The sequence below is a fragment of the Apium graveolens genome, chromosome 9, assembly GCF_009905375.1.
Source record: "Apium graveolens cultivar Ventura chromosome 9, ASM990537v1, whole genome shotgun sequence".
NCBI classification, from domain to species: domain Eukaryota; kingdom Viridiplantae; phylum Streptophyta; class Magnoliopsida; order Apiales; family Apiaceae; genus Apium; species Apium graveolens.
The window spans coordinates 43573106-43589113 of record NC_133655.1 but is presented as its reverse complement, the minus strand read 5'-3'; the positions used below and the strand labels follow the sequence as shown (position 1 = coordinate 43589113).

The window sequence follows — 16008 nt, the reverse complement described above, 5'->3', positions numbered from 1 at the left end:
AAACTAAACATGTTTCGTAGAATAAAATATTTTGTAATGTTCTACATGCAGTACATGTATGATGTTCAAGATTTTGAATAAAATATTGATCTTTGTAGAATATTATTCAAAAAATAATACATTTTGTAATATTTTTATACAAGATTTTAGTTTAGAACATATGTGGTCTCCGTGATTTTTAACGAAAATGCGGCATCCATAAAATTTGACTCTCTCTTTATATAATATACTCTGGATAGAAAAAAGAAAGGGAAGAAAAGAAAGACAACAATCGTACCAAGCCTCTTTTTTTCTCTCTCCCAAATATATGTACATATACGTGGATTTTTTGAGCGAATTGAGGTATGGTTGTTGAGCTTTACTGACTTATGACGGATTGCTCTATTTTTTTTTATACTGAAAGTGAATTCGCGGCATACCAACACAGCATAGCTGGGTGAATATGTCTTTGTCTTTTACGAGATTCGACGACTCATCTGTTATGCAATATTAAAGTACCAATATAGATAAGCTTTAATTCTCATTATTGTTTAATATTATTGATTCCTATTATCAAATTCGTTTGAATTTCGTAATTTGTTCTGTTAATTAATTTTAATTGCATATTCTTGAGTTCTGAATTGAATTGAATATAATTATCCTATACCCATGACCATAACAGCAAGTCAGCGACCCGTGATGCAACCCCCTTGGAAAATCCCATGGCAGAAGGCCTATAATACAAACTCGGAGGGGACCCCTTTAATCCATCATTCTACCGACCTCGGATGACCCATAGAAGGCCTCTGCCCCTTTTTGAATATGCTTTCAGACCCAAAATACTTAAAAAGCGGTTCAAGTCACAGTAAAATAACCAAAACTGAAGACCCACATGATGATTGATATACCAAATTATAGCATCAAAAATAAATCGACGTGTTACCTTATTATTTAGTATACTTAGGTAAACCCTATTAAAAAACATGCTCAGATGCAGATTTCCTGCGTGCTCCAATTTACATAAACAGCAAAGAATCGGGCATTCTGAAGTGATGTTTATTGTAAGTGTTAGAGGCCGCTAAATAGTGAGACCAAATTATCCACAAACTTTTTTAAATTTTGCAATTTTTTTTTATATCTGGATTTAGCAACAGTTCCTCCCCGCAAGCAAAAAAATTAATGTCAGACTCTATTTCAAAGTCAGCTCATTGTATTACTAACAAAATCAAACTCTATATACTTCATTTGTCTAGTTTATCAACATAAATTGTTTTTCCCCATCTACGTATAATATACCAATTCTAGGCTAACAGCCGTCTATAAATTAAGTTAAAGTAGAAAATATACAGTTATAGTAAAAGCTTTGTAAAACTAAGAAGTAGAATGCTGCCTCATCCATTTTGTAGCTGACCACTTTTCACCTGCAAGTACCTCACAGCCACCATGTATGCTATTTGGATCCGATTGACCATCTAGTCCCTGAAACAATTAGGACAAGTCAATTTCAGTGCAGGCCAAGCTCAAGTAAAATGAATCTTCCTAGAAAAATGTACATTTTTCCATTTTTTTATCTTCAAACAAGAGGGAATTAAGTATGTAAAGAATGATGTTAGAGGTATAGGAAATGTCTCTCAACAGACAATCTAATATGCACACATGATCAGTATCATCATTGTTAATCCATATAATATTATACTGAGCCATGCATATCCTAGTTTTATAAGATACACCAAAATGTAGAATCTTCTAATGCCACAAACACACTTGATTACTAGTTTTTAGAATGCAAGTTCCTTGACTTGGTCTACTGGAGTAACCAAACACTGTGTTACAATTAAAATAAGTACTATCATTAACTAAGAGCTTGTTTGGTTGACCATTAAGTATTTAGTATTTTACTTCCATTGGAAGTTATAATTCGTAGCTTTGTATTTCCTATAAGTCCCACTTTCATGTACATGTCAGTTTGACACCTCCATAAAATATTACTTCCGCGGTACTTAAAATTCCCTGGGTAGGTAAATGCTAACCAAACAAGCACCAAGTATTGGATTTAATGTCAAACGTTGATTACAAATTAGTTAATGTTAGAGATTTACTTGATTTCGTTTGATTTGGTCAGCTGGAGTTTTGGCTGGAGTTTAGGATAATGGAATAAATTAGTAGTCATCAAGAATAATTAGGAGATTGCATTCGGTTTTACAGCTTTCTGTTTTTACCCACTTTCTTCATATATATTGTATTGCCTGGTGCATAATAAAAGATGTCTTTGGACAATCACGTATATTCTTCTCCTCTCAGTTTATACAAATAGTTAGTGTTATATTGTGCTCTAATATTTGGTATCAGAGCGGAAAGAACTTGGGAATTGTTAGAGACATCAACGATGGACATGAACAAAGGAAAGGGAGGATCTATAGGCTTCAGTTACCCAATGCTTGCAAGAAGTAATTATACTGCTTGGGCACTCAAGATGAAAGTCTTCACGCAAGCACAAGGAGTCTGGAGCAATTTGGAAATCTAGATACAATGTGTATTGAAAAAGCTAGAGGATCTCTTAAGGCCCATGAGGAGTGAATAAAAGAAAAATAGAGGTGAATGAGAATCAATTATTGCTCACAGAGGAAGAGTGGGAAAACGTGAAACAGACAATGGCAAATTGTTACCCGTGAAGAGTGGTTTAAACGAGGTGATAAAGGATCAAACTACAGGGGAAGAAACAATCGTGACAAGAGTAGGATAAAATGCTACAATTGCAACATATATGGTCATATCGCTGCAGAATGTAGGAGACCAAGGAAGAGTAGAGAACAAAAACCGGAGTCGAATATGATCGTGACGGAAGATGATGAACCAGCAAGGCTGGAAAAACACGTAAAGGAAAATTCATGTTTAACACTGAATGGGAACAAAACGATCATGTCGTTACTGTCAAAAAATGAAGAAAAGGTGAGTGAGTCTAATCTATGGTATCTAGACAATGGTGCAATGGTATCTAGACAATGGTGCAAGCAATCATATGACGGGATTCAAGACAAAATTCACAGAATTGGATGAAAGTGTGAAAGGTCAAGTGCGTTTCGGAGATGGATCCACTGTTAGGATTGAAGGAAAAGGAACTGTTATGCTAATGTGTAAGAATGGAGAAGAAAAGGCTTTGAAAAAAGTATAATATATCCCAAACCTACGCAACAATATAATCAGCTTAGGGAAAATGTCCGAGCATATATAAGTCTGTATATATATGTGTTAATATATTAGTTGGGCCTTTTATTTGGGCCTGGGTATGTCAACTATTTGACTGGTCCACTAAGGCAAGGGGTGGCAAAATCATACATGACCCGAAACCCGACACGAACCCCACCCGCAAAAGTACGAATTAGGGTTGAGGATTTTGACTTTCGGGTCGGGTTCGGGTTGGGTAAAAATTTACCCGAAAAAATCGGGTCATTTTCGGGTTGACCCGAAATACCCGAACCCGGCCTGTTTATTTAAATAATTAATATATATATATGTATATAAATGGTAGGTTATATTTTATAAATCATTTATAATATTGTGTTTTATTATATTTCTATTTTTTTTATTAATTTGGCATAACATTTTAGTTTCGTAATGATGTAAATTATTTTTTTTAATTTTAATTTTATTATTTTTTTCTAATTTTTGAATTATTTCGGGTCAAACAGGTCAATTTCGGGTTACTCGGGTACCTACCAGGTCAGGTTCGTGTCATAAATTTTGAACCCGTTTCTGGTCGGGTCGAGTTCGGGTCTGACTAAAAAAAATCAGGTACATCGAACCCGACACGAACCCGACCCAAAACCCGAAATTGCCACCCCTAAAGGCACAAACTTAAATCTCTATCACATGCTACACTCAGCCTTATTGTTACTTTGCTGTCATTTTTTATAATTATGTTTGTAAAAAATTGTTTAATAAATATATATATGTTGTAAAATACTCGTTATATTATAACCACTAACTACGCAGATAGAGAGCAGAGAGATAAATGTGAAGCAACAAAGAAAGATAGCTGCTTGAGGTGTGTTTTGCTTCATTCCGAAGAAGGCTATTTGTAGCCAAAACAAGGAATAAGAGAATTTAATGCAATGTAAAATTTCCAAGTCTAAACCTAACCTTACTATTTAATGTTTGACAATAACGATCAATTTACAACACTCCCTTTGATTGTTATTTTGAAATGGATCATAAACTGCCTCGTTAAAACTCTGTCAAAGAAAAACCTAATAAGATAAAAAATTTGGAGAAGGAAAAAGAGTACAATCTCCCCTTGGAAAAACTAATCATTCTCCGAAGTTTTGTTTAACAAATCCTTGAGTCGACACATTTCAATGTTACGTCGTAACTTCCCAAATGTTGAATTCGGTAATGATTTCGTGAATAAATCAGCAAGGTTGTCACATGACCGAATTTGTTGTATATCAATTTCACCATTCTTTTGAAACTCATGAGTGTAGAAGAATTTTGGTGAAATGTGCTTCGTCCACCTAAATACCCTTTCCACGTACATTCTGCTGGAATGACATGTTATTTACTTCAGGGAATGGGGCAGATCCTGTTGGACGGAATTAATGATTCTTAATCACCAATTCATGATTTTGTTCAGCAACGAGGAGAGTTGATAGAATATCCCCGAACTTAGTAAATTTGCTCCCCATCTCTGCTAAGTTGATATTGTTGGGTTGAAAAGTTGATAGTGTTTTATCGATTTTTCTTTCCTCCGTAACTTTTTCACCACACATAAAAGCCTAGAACGTATTTTGAACAAAGCAGAGCTATATGCTCGGACACTCTTAAAATCCTGAAATCTTAAATTAGCCCAATCATTTTCAACTGCAGGTAGATAAACTAGTTTCTGGTGATCGAACCTATCCTTTAGATTTTCCCATAAAATAAAGGGATCTTCGATTTCTAAGTACTCAGATTTTAAATCTTTGTGCATATGGTGTCAGAGAAAAATTATAGAGGTAAAGTTTTTTTTCAGCCGTGGTTTTATTTTCTGCCTTTATTATGTTGCTTAATTTCTTTGAACCCAAGTGCAACTTAACATCTTGTACCAATGATAAATAATTATCTCCAGAAATATCCAAGGCAACGAACGATAAGCTTGTAATATTTGTCATACTAAATCTGAATTAACACGAAAATTAATCTTTAATTCATCAATATAAATATTACATAAAATCCTACTTAATCGGGTGCGTTAACAAGTATGCAATAATCAATATATATATATATATTATCATTGATATTATAAACAGATCTATATATAAAATGACAAATGAATTTTCATCCGCCATACGGACGTCTGCATATGCAGGTTATCTCCGTCCAATAATAAATTAAAGTGGACAATCCTGCCTAAGTTAGTTAGGGGCAAAAAGTTATTATCCGATAGTTATGCAATTTATAAATTAAGGTTGCCACTATACTTCGATATTATCCAAAATTAAATAGTACCGTAAAATAATTTTAATAGGTTATGCTCTGGCCATATATATTAATATTATTAGCAGAGTGTGTAACCACGTCTACTTCAGTCATATATATATTTAAATTATATGTAGAGGGTGTAACCACGTTTACTCGTATATATGTATATTTAAATTAAAATTATACTTTCTCAGTTTCGGCAGGGCTTCGTGCTGATAACGTGTTGTAAAATACTTGCTATATTATAAACACTAACTATGGAGATAAAGAGTAGAGAGATAATTGCGAAGCAGTAAAGAAAGATAGCTGCTTGAGGTGTGTTTTGCTTTATTCCGAAGAAGGCTATTTATAGCCAAAACAAGGAACAAGAGAATTTAATGTAATGTAAAATTTCCAAGTCTAAGCCTAGCCTTACTATTTAATGTGTGACAATAACAATCAATTTACAACAATATATTATTTTTTTAATATTTAAAATTATCCGTATCCCCCTGCACCTGAATCCTAATTTTTTAAAATTTACCGAATTTCCGTATCCCCGCACCATGCACTCACGCACCCGCACCCGTGCTTCACAGGTTTCCGTGGATATTTGACAAGCAAGAACGATTACTTATAAAGGTGAAACGTTCTCCAAACAGGTTGTACGAAATCCTCGTTGATACAAGTAAATAGGTGTGATTGTTGATGAAGACAAATGAAATATCACGGTTATGGCACACCAGACTTGGGCATGTCAATTACCAAGCTATGACCTTGATGACCAAACACAAAATGGTGATTGGAATGCCAGAAATTGTTCAGCCAAGGATGTTGTGTGATGGATGTCTATTGTCAAAGCAAACCAAAAAACAAATCCCGAACAAGGCCCCTTATAGTGCAAGCAAGATACTTGATCTGGTGCATGGTGACTTATGTGGGCCAATCTATCCGGCAACAATGCCTGGGTTCAGGTATTTATTTTTACTTGTGGATGATTACAGTCGCTACATGTAGGTTTACTTTCTTAAAAACAAGGACGAAGCACTTGATAACTTCAAGATTTTTCGAGCTCTAATTGAAAAAGGAACTGGTCGGAAGGTGAGAACTTTCAGGACAGATTGGGGAGGTGAATTCACCTCGAATGATTTTAAGGAATATTGTGAAGGCGCGGGGATAGAAAGACACTTTACCACACCATATACGCCGCAACAAAATGGTGTAGTGGAACGACGAAATCGAACAGTGGTAGAAATGAAAATAAGCAGCTTGAAGGAGATGAAACTTCCGAATGAATTTCGGGGTGAAGCAGTGAGAAACTCGGTCTATATTTTGAATAGACTTCCAACACATGCTCTGACAGGACAAACCCCCTATGAAGTTTGGAATGAAAGAAAGCCTGATATCAGCCACATTAGAGTATTCGGATGTCTGGCGCACATGAAAATGCACGGTACACAAATAAAAAAACTAGAAGATCGAATTAAAAGGGTAGTTAATCTCGGACGAGAACCAGGAACAAAGGGCTACCGCCTATATGATCCTGATGGTGATCGCATTTTTGTGAGCCGTGATGTGATCTTTGGAGAAACAAAGATATGGCCTTGGACAGGTAATGGAGATGACAAGTACATTCCCATTCAATTCTCTAATCTGGAAGTGAGTCAATTGAATGAAGAAAATATGGCCGACATCGAGACTGGTCACCAGAGGGATGATGTTGATACTATTGAGAATAATACGAAAGTCACACCACCCGCACACTCTTTAACATCAAGAATCAGTCGTGAGAATTATGATGACAACACAGAACCTAAAAGGTTCAGAAAACTTGAAAAGATGTACAACGAAACTGAAGCGATTGAATTAGATGAGGAATTGTATCTTATGGGGATTGAAGAGCCTGTAAATTGTAAGCAAGCAGCACAGGGTAGCAACTTGAAATTGGTCATGAAACAAGAGATGGACTCCATTGGAGTTAACAATACTCGAAAGTTGACTGATTTACCACCCGGACAGAAAGTAGTTGGATTGAAGTGGATTTACAAGTTGAAAAAGGATGCAAATGGAAAAATCATAAAAAAAAGGCATGGCTTGTCGCTAAGGGATACGTCCAAGAACAGGGTGTGGATTTTGATGATGCATATGCTCTTGTTACTCGACTTGAAACAGTGAGACTCTTACTGGCGTTGGCTGCTAAAAACAACTAGCGGGTGCACCTCTACGTGAAAACGGCGTTCCTAAATGGGGACATAAAGGAGGATGTCTATGTAGCACAACTAGAAGGATTCGAGGGGGCTGGACAAGAGCATCGAGTGTAAAAATTATTGAAAGCACTGTGGAATGCGTCAAGCGCCACGAGCGTGGTATGCAAAACTGAACTCATGTCTGGTAAGCCTTTTAGTCGTCCTTATAAACAGGCAGTCTACACTAAACTAGAAGGGGATGAGAGCTTGATCGTAGCTGTGTACGTAGACGATCTACTCATCACTGGCTCTGGTGTTAAGGGAATTGAAGAATTGAAGAAGCAGATGAGCTCAATCTTTGAGATGAGCGACGTGGGTAAATTATGCTACTACCTGGGCATAGAGGTGGAACAAGGGGATGGTTATATTAAACTGATGCAAGCTGGATATGCACGAAAGATACTCGAAAAGGTTGGTTTAGCTAACTGCAACCCCACGAAGTACCCAATGGACCCGAAGGAGCAAATCAGTCGTGATGATGGAGGAAAAACAGTTGATGCAACTCAATATAAGAGTATGGTGGGAGGGTTACAGTACTTGGTGCATACACGACCGGATATCGCTTATTCGGTTGGAATAGTTAGTAGACACATGGAAAGGCCTACAAAATTGCACCTGGATGGTGTAAAGAAAATTATGAAATATGTACGGGGAACGGTTTACTTTGGTATAATATACTCAAAAACCACTGGTAACAATGTATTGACTGGATTCTCTGACAGTGACTTGGCAGGAAAGTTAGATGATAGAAAGAGTACAAGCGCCATGGTATTTTATTTGAATGAAAGCATGGTAACTTGGGTATCTCAAAAGCAGAAGTGTGTGGCTTTATCATCGTGTGAGGCTGGATTTATGGCCGCCACCGCTGCTGCTTGCCAAGGTAGCTGGCTTCGCAATATTCTAAGTCAAATTTCAGGTGAATCTGTTGGTCCAGTGACTCTGTGCATAGATAATAAATCAGCCATTGATTTGGCTAAGAATCCCATGTTCCACGGAAGAAGCAAACATATAGATATACGGTACCATTTTATCAGAGAATGTGTTGAAAGAGGAGAAGTTGTTTTGAAACATGTCAGCAGCAGCGAACAACGCGCGGACATCATTGACTAAGGCCTTGGCCACAGTAAGGGGTGAATATTGGATTTAATCTCAAACGTTGATTCCAAATTAGTTAATCTTAGAGATTTACTTAATTTAGTTTGATTTGGTCAGCTGGAGTTTTGGCTGGAGTTTAGGATAATGGAATAAATTAGTAGTCGTCAAGAATAATTAGGAGATTGCATTCTGTTTTACAGCTTTTTGTTTTTTGCCCACTTTCTTCATATATATTGTATTGCTCGGTGCATAATAAAAGACATGTCTTTGGACAATCACGTTTATTCTTCTCCTCTCAGTTTATACAAATAGTTAGTGTTATATTGTGCTCTAATACTAAGTTCTTGTTTTATGTCATTTTTCAAATAATAAAATCATTTAAAAGCCTTGTTGCATCAGCGTACTATAACTTCAGTCATAGTAGATACCGCTAATAGAATAGAGTTAAATCAAGTTTGCATCCCTAACTTCTGAATAAATGAGTTTTATATGCACACTTTCAAAAGATATTTTTTGCATCCCCAAGTTTGAAAAAGCAGGTCATACTGCAACCTAGGCTTGTCAACGGGTCGGATTTGGATCCGATTTAAGTAAATCCATATCCAAATTCATTTAATTTTGCCGGATCGGATTCGGATCGGATGGTGTGTCGGATAAATTATAGCTCAATCCATATCCATCCCATTAGGATTTTCGGATTTCGGATCGGAGCTCCAATCCATTTAGGTCTAAATATATACAATTTCTTAAATTAAATTATTCTTGCTACATGCTTGCTGATTTCTAAAAATTAAAATGAAAAATATTTGGAAATTAAAGCTCTTTAATATTGCAAATATGCAATGACATAGTCACCAGACCCATCAATTACGTAATATAATTGGTAATTGGTAGGAGTTAGAACTCTAAGACTCAATTATTATTTAGAGTTTAGAAGGGTTAGTTGGATTATAGAATAATTATGATATAAAATATTTATTTTATTTATTAATTATGCAATTTAATTGCACAATAATTTTGTAAGTTTTTTTAAAATTACCAAAAGTTATGAAAAGTAACTTTAAGAAAATTAAAATACTTGTAAAATTAAGAGTATAATGTGCGTAAAATTAATTTATCATCTAATGGAAAAAAATGGAACAAAATGGAATAAGCTAACTATTCAACTTATCACACGAGCAACATTGAAAATGAACGAACAAATAAAAATATTTGTAAAATAAAATGTATACAGCTAAAAATGTTAGGAAAAAACCTGATATCATCTTTAATGTCGGGAGAATAACATTAAAAAAAACGAACGAAGAAAAATATGAAATGATACGATACGTGTTTAGATAAATGTGCAAGCCATTCAAAGACTTGTGTCATCGGATTTCAATTTATTTATTTTTGTATTTGGAAACGAGTCCATCGAAAAATATGAATTTTAAAATATAGCACCGATATGGTTACATCACAAAAATTTGCACATAGATTCAGTTTTGAGTATTCATGTAGCGAAATTAAACTATTAGTAAATTGATTACCTAAAATTTCACTTTGCTACGGCTAAATATAGATATATTCCAGCTTGTTATAAAAAATTCCAAAAAATATATGAATACATTTGAATATTTTGTGTATCAGGTTCAATATATGGAATTTAAATTTAATGAAAATTTTGTACTTAAAAACTTAAAATATTTAAATATATAGATTTTATTACATATATATATAATATAATATAAGCCGGATCGGGTTTTTAACAGATCGGATCCCGTAAAATCCATATCCGCTTCTTACTGGATTGGATCGGATTCTTATCGGATCGGATTTTTAGAGGATCGAACATTTTTTTATACAATCCATATCCATTTATCAAGCTCCGGATCGAATCGGATCGGACCGGATCCCCGCTCCATTGACAAACCTACTGCAACCCATCACATTTTTCCTGTTCAGGTGCATCACATTTTTCCTGTTAAGGTGCATAGTTAACATCAAATAGTAAAACATGGGGAAAATGATTTCTTTAAATTGAAAAGTGTGGTGGGTTAAGGATACGTCGTCAATGGAAAGTGTGATGGGTTGCAGTATGACCCGCTTTTTCAAACTTGGGGATGCAAAATGATTTTTTGGAAATTTGTGTATCAAAACTAATTTGTTGAGAGGATGCAAACTCGATTTCCTTAATAGAATATTAATCACAGCAATACTATATAACTTGACTATTCAATGACAATATTCATTAATAACAGTCAAATAAATCGAAATAATATGTTTAGCGATCAAGTTGTTTGTCAGGAAAAAATACCATGCTCCAGAAAAGCACTGCATCTCCTTTATTAGGTTTAACACACATTCCTTTAACCATTCTCCCTCCACAGCTACACTCTCCCGATCCAGCCTGCAATCACCAAAAAATATAATAAATAAAAAGGTATAATATACTTTATGCACACAACTAAACAAATCAAAGCCTAATATATAAAATGATTTGTTTAGCTATAGTTCCTTATTCATAAAGCAGATGCTTTGTAAGACTCAGTAAAGAATCCCAGAAATATTATATCCGCATTTTCGTCTACACAGAGGTTAAAATTTTCCTGACCATTCGAGGGTGGGCTATCTCATACGAACAATTATGGCTCAGATTCAGATTTATTACAAAAGTAAACTAAATTCGTTTAGGCAAAAAACCATGAACATCTCTAGAGAGCATCGGCACCTTCTCTGTCGGCAATTCAACTAAGAACCCTGTGCTTATGTGGCTTTAAAAACAGTAGAGTAATAGGTTTATGAGCCACAAGAAAATGGACTTCCTTCTCCATCATGGGTTAACATTGTTGTTACATCAAAGTTTCATTTGGACAAGAACAAGGTTCGATAACACATCAATTAAAAACTCCTCAACGTTTTCCTAAATGAGAAATGTAAAGCTTATTATTCCCTTGAGATGTATGACTCCAAATAAGCTACTGCATACAGTCATTGTGATATAAGAAAGCATAACCATAGTCACTCTTAATATACAAAAATAAGTAACATATCACAAAACAAGAGAAGAAGCGTAAAAAACTAAAAAAGTCAGCGACACATGTATCCGAATAACATATTATAACCTTCTAATTTCATTAGGTATATATGTTGTTTATTAAACAGCAGAAATAGTATATTAATTGATAAATGAATTTACCCACTTACTAGTCCAGAGACATCATTGACAGTCATATGGTAAATAGTAGTCGTCTCCTTTCCTGAAATAACTATCCTTCGTCTTCTCACAATTAACACTAGCTTTTCCAATTACTAAAACCGTTCTCCTCCTTAACTTGTCTCTAGTTCTAAGAATCTCTCATCTGCAACATCACCTTTCACTCTCCCCAGGATATAAATTCATCCACCGATTCGTCACTATGAGTGATTAGGATGCAATCAACAATCTGGGACACGACTTGCAAACGATTTCCGTGTTCCAGAATGGATGATATAAATCCTAGTAAAAAGGGTAACTTTAGTGAAGGGAATTTTTTTTTTAAAACGACACTGATTTTTTTAAAAGTGTCAAGCAATTTAACCCCCCCCCCCCCCACTTTCTCCTTCTACTTAGTTACTCCATTATTCAGGCGGTTTGGTTCTAATTAAATTATTAGATATACAACGATATTTTGATTAAACATCTATCAACTTATTATTAATAATATAACTAATATATTTTAATATATATAAATTACTAATTGACAAATTACTAGTTGAGTAAATTAAATATTATTATATCACTGGGGTCTGCGTTCCTTGTTACTTTGGCCTATATAGATATTAAAAAAAATGTGCTCTCCACAAATGTTCTGTCACACACACACTGCAATATCACCTCTGTATTAATAATTTAACATGTTTGCCTTGGAGATGCATGGGAGGAAGTATCAATACCAAGCCCTACACATCTTCAGATCTAGTCAAGAGAGTTAATATACTTGTTTCCAAGTCATGGAAAAATTCTTTAGCATTTGTCTACTAGTAAAAAAACATAAATGTAAAGTACTTTACTTTGATGCAACAAAAAGGTTGGGATTATTGGTTTTAAATGCATTTACCATCGGAAAAAATGTCTCTCCACCTTCAACATTATCAGTTAAATACATAAGCATCGTTGCGACTCTTTGACCTCCGCGCTTTAAGTTAAACTGCAAGTAAAACATAGATCAAGTCAGAGCAAACATAAAAATGAATATGTTAATATACATAGCTTACGTTATAGAAAATATTCATGAGGTGTCAGAGAACTAACCGTATCAGAGAAGTAGTCATGATGTGGTTTGTAGAACTGATTTTTTTCATACCTGTGCTTCTGCTGATGTTAGTATTGCGGTACCGAAAAACATTAGTCTTCCCTTTAAAAAGAAGCATTGAATAAATAAACTACTCAGACGACTACCTTAACACTTGAATGAGCTCTCCATTCTCAATTGGTATTTGAGAGTAGACAGAAATTCGTTTTTCGATTTCCTAGACCATGCAAAAAGAAATAAATAGCAAAGGAAGAGGTCTTAAATTTTTATGACATACAACAATAAGCAGAATCTTTAGCTTCCAGTTCCGGATAAAGAGAAACATGAAGAATAAATTGCTAGTGGGTGGGGGGCAGGGGATGTCAGCATTCAGCTATGAGGCTTGTGCAAACACGCACAGAACATCATATTAATAATTAGAACAATAGCAACAAAATATTAGAGGAACACTTGTAAGTACTACCTGTATCATTGGATACTTTTTCTCCTTGGAGTTCAAAAACATACCAGAGCTTGTCCTCACATCACTCTTGATTCCCTACAAATTGGGATTCAAAACACAAAATTGTTACAATTCAGAATTTGTATAAGTATCCAATTTAGATATGTAGCAATTTTTATATGGAACATTATATCCTATATATAATCAGCAAAGTACTACCAATGTCCAATAGTCTAGGGTAAAACTCATGCCAACAACGTATTCAAATATTATCTTAAAGATAAGAGGATGCCACCAAGAGATAATGCAACCTCTGTGCCAATAAAATATTGCAAGGGACCATAATCCTCTACAACTATCATCAGGAATAATTATAAAATGTCATCAGATCAGGATGAGGAATAGCAATTCCTTAATTGAAATCTTGGTATGTGGTAACTGGCTAAGTGTGGTGGTGTGCCTACTACAAATTTCTCTTAACACTTTTGCATCTTCAATCCAAGTAACCTGGAGGCTTCAATTCTTGTATTGGACTCCGCTATGTCGAAGTTTTGAGAACTCATGATTTTCAGTGTCTGTAAAAACCAGCTTCATGGTTTGCACTTCAAGAGTTAATTGTGGACCAGCACTAGTAGCATGTAGAAACATACATGCCTATCATAACTAATATTTGATAATACATTTACACATACATAATTTTATCTAGAGTTAATTGCACTTTGCAACCCCCACCTTTTAATTAAAATCAAAATAGTATATCTACTTTGTAAAACACAGTTTGCAACCCTTAACTTCCAATATTAACTTCAACATGCATCCCTTCTGGTTATAAAATTGAAATTGAGATGTTAATATTAATAATTTAAATTTCAAATCAATAAAAATATTTATTTTAATGCATATTTTACATGAAAAAAAATTATACCCCACCCGTTCTTTACTTTGGTGACAGAAAATCGGCACGAATTTTAAAATTTCCGTAAAGTATGCACAATTAGATAATTTTAATTATTTTTTCTTTTAAATAAAAATATAATGTTTCAATTTTTTTATAAAAAAAAAATTAAAAATAAATTATAAAATATATTTTATAGTAGCCTTAATGCGTGCCAAGCACGGGAAAAAGTAAGTTAAAAATCAGGGAGTAGCTATTTTCCATTAGTAATGCTCTAAATTAATCATAATGTTAAATACTTAAAATATATTTATCAAGCAAAATATATATTTTTAAATATAATCATAAAGTTTTTAATATATTTATATTTTAAAATTTTAAAAATTATACTGAGTAAAATATAAAATAATTGATATTAATATTAATTTGAAATTCTAACTTTTAGTTTAATTTAAAAAAATAAAATTATAATTTAAATATTTTATTAAATTTCAATTTTACTCTTCAAAATATAATTTTTTTTAACAAAATGGTTAAAAGGATGCATATTGTATTTGATGTTGAAAGTTAGGGGTTGCAAACTGTATTTTTGAAAGTAAGTATATAATTTTGTTATTGAATGAAAGGTAGGGGTTGCAAAATGCAATTAACTCTTTTATCTAAACACTTAATATGCATTACATTTAATATATTAAGATGGATACAAGTAAACATTCGCATAGCATTCTTTTATAATAGTAAAAAATTTATGATTCTAACAACTTCAAAGTAAATATTACATATAAATGAAATAAAATTGTTGGGACATAGAAGGTATGGATTTGTTTTAAATTAATACGTACAATGGTACAAATGACATTCCAGAAAAAGAAAAACCTAAGATTCTACTAAGCAATAATGTTACACCAAATTCTTGCACCTAAATAGTAGAAGTTATAGACTCTGGTCAGAAAAATCATTTTACACTAAAAAGGTTCCAAACCGCCGTCACGTTGCATTGGAGTACCCCTTCAAGAAACTATTTGGATCTTATTTTAGTTATTCAATTATAAACAGTAGCCATCCGACAATCATTTAAGTCAAAAAACCACATATAATTACGAACATGACCAGAGTCGTGTAGTGATGGAAGCAGCATTTATGTATAGTTCATATCCTAAAGAAATAAAATTTCCTACCAAGACCATAAAGGCTATTATATCGAACTTTCTCAATCCCAAGAATGGCCAAAGGGTTCTATGGATATCTCACATAATAGATAACAACAATAAGCCATTAATTTTCTGAAATAAATAGTGATAATTCTACTGATGAAACTAATGGAAAATAACAAACCATTAACTAGCTAAATAGTGATATTGAGTAACAACTGAATCTACCTTTCCTGTTTTGGCATCTACAACAGTTGAAACTTGAAGTCGGGGCTTTGCAAGTGCTCTAAGGTAATCACATTCCTGTACAAAGAGTTATCTTTTAGAACACGATAGCGTCATATGCATCTATATATTTTTACTGAGCAATTAAATTCAAGAAAATTTGTTCAGCAAAAAAAAATCAAGAAAAATTACTGATAAGGTTATCAATGTAGAGTCATTTTGACATTTCTTGATTGTTTTCAGTGTGGGGTATAGACAGTGCAAG

General features: G+C 33.8%; 1 protein-coding gene across 3 annotated transcripts in view; it reads right to left on the bottom strand.

Moving 5' to 3' along the window:
• Window positions 1-1171: 1171 nt before the first annotated feature.
• LOC141686819 (prolyl 4-hydroxylase 1) overlaps window positions 1172-16008 on the bottom strand; it is a 32584-nt gene continuing 17747 nt past the window's right edge. For 2 of the 3 annotated variants that reach the window (XM_074491899.1, XM_074491897.1), the window contains 7 exons: window positions 15747-15821; window positions 13494-13568; window positions 13177-13247; window positions 13030-13081; window positions 12836-12925; window positions 11053-11145; window positions 1172-1458 (listed from right to left, as the gene is read on the bottom strand). In XM_074491899.1, the coding sequence (XP_074348000.1) occupies window positions 1351-1458; window positions 11053-11145; window positions 12836-12925; window positions 13030-13081; window positions 13177-13247; window positions 13494-13568; window positions 15747-15821 (564 nt within the window). In that variant the 3' untranslated portion in view covers window positions 1172-1350. Of the gene's footprint in view, window positions 1459-10390; window positions 10717-11052; window positions 11146-12835; window positions 12926-13029; window positions 13082-13176; window positions 13248-13493; window positions 13569-15746; window positions 15822-16008 lie in introns of those variants that run through there. The other variant, XM_074491898.1, reaches the window with a different exon arrangement.